The sequence below is a fragment of the Schistocerca americana genome, chromosome 2 (assembly GCF_021461395.2).
Source record: "Schistocerca americana isolate TAMUIC-IGC-003095 chromosome 2, iqSchAmer2.1, whole genome shotgun sequence".
Lineage (NCBI taxonomy): Eukaryota > Metazoa > Arthropoda > Insecta > Orthoptera > Acrididae > Schistocerca > Schistocerca americana.
In genome coordinates this window covers 365764097-365770805 of record NC_060120.1, presented here as the reverse complement: position 1 = coordinate 365770805, position 6709 = coordinate 365764097, and the positions used below count along the sequence as shown (strand labels likewise).

The following is a 6709-nucleotide window of genomic DNA, read 5'->3' as shown; positions in this document are numbered from 1 at the left end:
GCAGTGGCCGAGCGGTTCTAGGCACTCCAGTCTGGAACCGCGCTGCTGCTACGGTCGCAGGTTAGAATCCTGCCTCGGGCATGGATGTGTGTGATGTCCTTAGGTTTAAGTAGTTCTAAGTCTAGGGGATTGATGACCTCAGATGTTGAGTCCCATAGTGCTCAGAGCCATTTGAAACATTTTTGTACCGGCTGGGCCGGAGACTTTCTCCACTCAGGGACTGAGTGTTGTGTTGTCTTAATCAACATCATTTCATCCCCATCCACGGGCAAGTCGCCGAAGTGGCATCAAATCGAAAGACTTGCACCCGGTGAACGGTCTACCCGACGGTAGGCCCTAGTCACACTACATTTTATTTACCTGAATAATTTCTTTTATCTCATCAGACATTTCCTCAATCTCCTCTTCATTTGCAGAGCTAGTTGGCATATTACCTTATACTACTGTGGTGAATACGAGCTTGGCTACAATAGTGCATTCACTATACTGTTCGTAGTAGCTTGCCCGTGTTCGTATTTTGTTATTCATTATTAAACCTATTCCTGCATTACCGCTATTTGATTTTGTATTCATAACCCTGTATTCACCTGATCAGAAGTCCTGTTCCTCCTGCCACTGAACTTCACTAATTCCCACTTTGATATGTTGATTGTAATGCTGTTATAAGACATAAGTGAGTGTTACAAACATTTCGATCAGTATTATTAGATTGGCAGTGATCTCTCTGCTAAATGTCTTGAGTACCAGCCGGATTGCATTTCGTAGCGGACGGCTGTGTCTCAATTGGGGTAGGTGTGCCTACGGCTTGCCTTGGCCGATGGCCGTCATCCACGCCACGCATTGCGAAAACGCGGGCTGCGCCCCGCCACGCCTGGCGCGGGTATATAACTGCCGGCCGGACAGTGCATCGTCAGTCCTGCACTCCACTCAGCGAGAAACTCACCGATATGGCCTGCAAGGTGGGTGCCGCCGGAAGACTGCACAGCTTCCACCTGCCTACTGTGTTGTGTCAACATATCAGTGGTGTTACAGTTCCGTCATGTGCTTTCGACTTGACAACGTGTTGCCAGCTGCAAAGACAGCGGTGCCGACACAGACGTGAGCATGTGGGACTCTGTATAAACTCGACACGAACGTTGTGTAGGATTCAGTGCCTTGAACTGGCTAGTCAGTGTGACTGTGTTTTAGAGTAGCTAGTTGGGAACTACACGGAATGTGGGGAGGGGATGTGGAGCTTTCTCGAAGATTCCAGATAGAGCATTCTAAAGATAAGAAGGAAAGTTAAACATCTCGTCAACGTAAAGGTCGACTCATTTGAGCATAAGCTCAGAATCAACGTAAATGGAGAAAGGAATCGGTCGTGGATCCCGTTGAAGGACTGAACCAATATTTACCTCTAGTGATTGAAGGAATTTATGAAACATTTAAATCAGGTTGGATGGAACAGAACACGAGTCCAAAGTGAAGTGAATACTTTCTAGACAAAATAATCGCATGCTCACGTGGACAAGCACGAGCCTGTTCCAAAATCTTACTGATTGGAGTCAATGGGGAAATGTTTATGCGCGAAAATAACAGTGAGACGGAAGGACGTACTGAACACTAGTACTGGATGCAGATTTTAATTTGGATTTACGCCACCTTCCTCCGTACAATACATCCTTGAGAGTCGGCCGAGCGCATTATGACCCGGGTGAGGGGTGCCAAGGTAACTCAGTTATTAAGAAGATACCTTTGAACCCCATCACAAATATTTAATCTACTAGCAAGTTTCATTAGAAAGTTCGTCATGTCTCAATGATAGTTACGTCAGTTTTTGAAACGATAAAAAAATAAGATCTTACAAGATAACGAGGGTTTCCTTTTTCCCAATTTATCTCCAACTCTAAGTAAAGTACATGGAAGAACGTTACTGCCACACGACGATTGCCGAAGAGAGCAAAATAACGCTGACCATACTAAGCACTCAGTTGCGACATTGCACATGGTATGTTCATTGTAAAACCAAATTCTTATTCGTTTTGCAATACTGTGCCATCAAATTGACGTCACAGACGTAACGTTACTATGTAACTAATGTGGATTAGAAAGATTAGGTGCCAATGTAATGTCGTAATGATGATTGTCTTAGTAGACTTCTAATGGTCAAGAACCTTTCACACGACAGCTATAAACCGGATCTTTAAAACGCCAATGGCCCCCACTTCTCCATCCATAGCCAAATAACTACACCTCCTGACCTTCCTTTTGAAGCTCCGCAGAAGAACGTGCAAAGAACCACTGCCTCACTAGCAAATAAAGGTAGACACTATAACTAACAGATTTCCTGTGTTACAGCTGATCGTCCTCGCCGCCTTCGTGGCCGTAGCCCATGCTGGTTTCCTGGGCGCCCCCGCCGTCGTTGCCCCCGGCCCAGCCATCGCCGCCCGCGCTTACGCCGCCCCCGTGGCGTACGCCGCCCCAGCCCTTCGTGCTGCTCCCGTGGCATACGCCGCCCCCGCACTGCGTGCCGCCCCCCTGGCCGTCGCCCCCGCCGTGAGAGCTGCCCCCGTCGCAGTCGCCGCCCCCGCCGCAGTCGCCGCCGAGTACGACCCCAACCCCCAGTACAGCTACGCTTACAGCGTGCAGGACGCCCTCACCGGTGACTCCAAGAACCAGCAGGAGAGCCGCAGCGGAGACGTCGTCCAGGGCAGCTACAGCCTGGTCGAGCCCGACGGTTCCATCCGCACCGTTGACTACACCGCTGACCCCGTCAACGGCTTCAACGCCGTCGTGCACAAGGAGGCCGGCGCCCACCCCGCCCCCGTCGTCGCCAAGGTGGCCGCCCCCGTCGCCTACGCCGCCCCCGCCGTCGCTAAGATCGCCGCCCCTGTGGCCTACGCCGCCCCGGCCATTGCTAAGTACGCTGCCCCCCTTGCCTATGGCAAGGCCATCCTGGGCTAAGCTAAATAAACAACTGTCCAGGCTATATTTGTTGTGTGTGAATGAGTTTTGTATGGTATGATGAACGTAACGAATAAAATTCGTTTCTTAAAGTAATCCATTGTTTCTAATTCGTTACCTGAATATTCTCATTTTCCAGTACTGTTTTACTTCATATGTCTGCTTTCACTGGGCATTAATGTCAGATAATACTACGATGCTCATATAATGAAAGGTACACTTCGCACCCAAAGAGTAACACTACTGGAATTACAATGTTCCTTAAATATTTACCTTTGACACACTAACAAACTGTTCTAGTTTGTCCCTTGTTGCTATCGAAGTGATCACTTAGTGACTGCGGAATCGTTCCCTCAAGGGAAAGTGTTCAATAGAAGGCGCCGCACGTGACAAAGCGTGGAGGGGATAGGGGGTGGGGGCTTACGTGCACTGTCCAGGACCAACAGCGCCGCAAGCAATCGCTGTGTTCTCCCAACGTAGGGTCTGAACCTTGCTGCAGCACTGTGTTACAGTGACGAAACGAGCGATGATAATGAAACTGATACTTTTGTGTTTCTTGATGAAGAGAAAAAGAAGAAACCTGACGGAAAAGTGTTTGGGCGAACACTTTGTATCTGAGAGGCCTGCATTCCTCGGGGCATGCAAGGAGGCGAATGACTCCCCAGGGGGCCGAAAGTAAGGCCTCTCCTGTCAGTCTGACAAACAGGTTCAAGGTGCTGCCTACGGATGACACTGTCCTTCAGCCAGATGCAGTCGCTGGTCCTGTTTAAGAGGAAACCTTCCAGAGGGCAAGAGCCAGACAACCACAGACCATGGGAATATTCGCAGTTGGGAACTCCAATGTTAGTCGCGTTATGGGGCGTCTTAGGCACATGATTACCAAGGAGAAGTAGAAAGCCAGTGTGCACTCCGTGTGCATAACAGATGGAGTCTTTCCAGAAGTGGAACGGGTTGCCATGAAGAGCACAGGGTGCAGCCAACTGCAGGTGATGTGCCATGTCGGTACAATTGATGTGGTCTCTTTGTATCGGAAAGGATTTTCTCGAGTTTCGTGCGGTTATCAGAAGCTGTAAGGGCTGCCAGTCTTTCTTACGAGATGAAAGCAGATCTTACCACTTGCAGCATAGTCGACAGGACCGATTGCGGACTTCTGGTACAGAGTAGAACATTCAGAGGCTCAGTCAGTTCTGCGACCGTGTAGGCTGCAGATTCCTCGAATTGCGCCATGGGGCGGTGGGTTTTCGTGTTTCGCTAAATAGACCAGGAATGCATTACACACAGGAGGTGGCTACACGGGTAGCAGGGGCTGTGTGGCGTGGACTGGGTTTTTTGGTTAGAGGGTCTCGGAGAGACACAAGAAGATCTTCAGTCTCAAACGCTGCATGACGAACAGAGGAAGAACGTATATCTATTAATCAGAGGTATAACACTTCTAAACTATAGTAGCTGTGTTGGGAAGTACCAGATCCAAACGCTAGTAGAAAGCACTGACACTCCAATCGCTACAGGCAGTGAAAGCTGGCTGAAGCCGGAGACAACGTAACTTTGTCTCGAAACCTGGCAGAAATCCAGAGAGATTCTGGTCGTATGTAAAGCATGCTGCCGTCAAGACTCAATCAATGCTTTCTCTGCATGGTAGCAATGGATATACGGTCGATGATAGTGCTGCTAAAGCAGAGCTACTAACCACAGCCTTCGGAAATTCACTCGCCAAAAAAGACGCAGTAAACATTCCAGAATACGAATCAAGAACAGCTGCTACCATGAGTAATCAGCAGTAGATATACTAGGAGTAGAAAAGCAACTTAACTCAATAAAAGCAAGTCTTCTGGACCAGACTGTATACCAGTTAGGTTCCTTTCAGAATATGCTGATGCAATAGCCCAATACTTAACAGTCATATACAACCGCTGGCTTGGCGAAAGATCCATACCCAAAGACTGCAAAGTTGCACAAGTCACACCAATATTCAAAAAGTGATTCAAATGGCTCTGAGAACTATGGGACTTAACATCTGAGGTCATCAGTCCCATAGAACTTAGAACTACTTAAACCTAACTAACCTAAGGACATCACATACATTCATGCCCGAGGCAGGATTCGAACCTGCGACCGTATCAGTCGCGCGATTCCGGACTGAGGCGCCTTGAACCGCTCGGCCACCGCGGCCGGATCACACCAATATTCAAGAAAGGGAGTAGGAGTAATCTACTAAATTACATACCCATATCATTAACGTCAATGTGCAGCGGGTACTAACATTACGAATTACCTCGCAGAAAACGGTCTTTTAACACACAGTCAACACGGATTCAGAAAACATATTTCTTGTGAAACACAACTCGCTCTGTCCTCTCACCAAGTGGTGATTGCTATTGGCAGAGGATTTCAATTTTATTCCGTATTTCTAGATTTCCAGATGGTTTTCAACACCATAGCTCACAAACGGCTTGTAATCAAACTGCGTGCTTATGGAATATTGTCTCATTTATATGACTGGATTCGTGATTTCCTATCAAAGAGGTCACAGTTCGTAGTGACTGATGGAAAGTCATCAAGTAAAACAGAAGTGATTTTTTGTGTTCCCCAAGATTGTTTAATAGGCCGTCTGCTGTTCCTCACCTATATAAACGATTTAGAAGACAATCTGAGCACAAGTCTTAGATTGTTTTCAGATGATGCTGTCGTTTATCGCCTAGTAAAGTCATTAGAAGATCAAAACAAATTGTAAAACGATTTAGAGAAGGTATCTTTATGGCGCGGAAAATGGTAGTTGGCCCCAAATAACGCAATGTTTGAAAAGAATGCGTCAAACTTCGGTTACACGATTAAACAATCAAATCTAAAGGCCGTAAGATCAGTTAAATACCCTGGAATTATAATTACAGACAATGTAAATTGGAAAATGTTGTGGGGCAGGCGAATCAAAGACTAATTTTTTTTTGGCAGAACACTTAGAAGATACAGCAGATCTACTAAAGAGACTGCCTGCACTCGGCTTGTTCGTCCTCTTTTGGAGCAATGCGACACGGTGTGGGATCATTTACAGACAGGGTTAACGGAGTGTATCGAGAAAGTTCAAAGAAGGGCAGCACGTTTTGTATTATCGAGAAATGGGGGAGAGAGTGTCACGGATACCATACAGGATTTGGGGTGGACATCATTAAAACAAAGGCGTTTCTCGTTGCGGCAGTGTCACCTCACCTAATTTCAATCACAAACTTTCTCCTCCGAATGTGAAAATATTTTCTTGACGGCGACGTACATAGGAAGAAACGACCATCATAATAAAATAAGGGAAACCGGAGCTCGTAAGGTAAGATACAGGTGTTAGTTTTCTCACAGCTCTCTTCGAGAGTGGTATAATAGAGAATTATTGTGGAGGTGGGTCGACGAACACCCTGCCAGGTACATAAGTGTGATGTACAGAGTCTTCAGGTAGATGTAGATGTAAAACAAAACAGCAGAATAAAAATTACTACGAACGCTGGGAGAAACAACTATGGCAGTACTTCTCGATCAGGTATGCAGCTGCCGTCTGACTTAAAAGCAAAATGTTATAATTCCAGTATTAAAAACGGGATGTGTTTTTAAGTACTTGATAAGGCACAGCTGCAGAACACAAACAAGAATTAGCTAAAGAAGAATGGAACGGCTGGTCAATTTGTGTTCAGGAGAAATACAGGAACATGTGAGGCAATACAGACCTAACGACTCGTCTTACCAGACATATTGAAGTAATTCTTTTATTTAGCAATTGTAGAGT

The 6709-nt window shown here is 46.6% G+C and overlaps 1 protein-coding gene across 1 annotated transcript; it reads left to right on the top strand.

Moving 5' to 3' along the window:
• Positions 1 to 947: 947 nt before the first annotated feature.
• On the top strand, positions 948 to 2975 carry LOC124595451 (cuticle protein 21-like). Its single transcript, XM_047134196.1, has 2 exons — positions 948 to 959; positions 2338 to 2975. The coding sequence occupies exons 1-2, from the start codon at positions 948 to 950 to the stop codon at positions 2941 to 2943; spliced, it is 618 nt and encodes a 205-aa protein (XP_046990152.1). The 3' UTR covers positions 2944 to 2975.
• The last annotated feature ends 3734 nt before the right edge of the window (positions 2976 to 6709 follow it).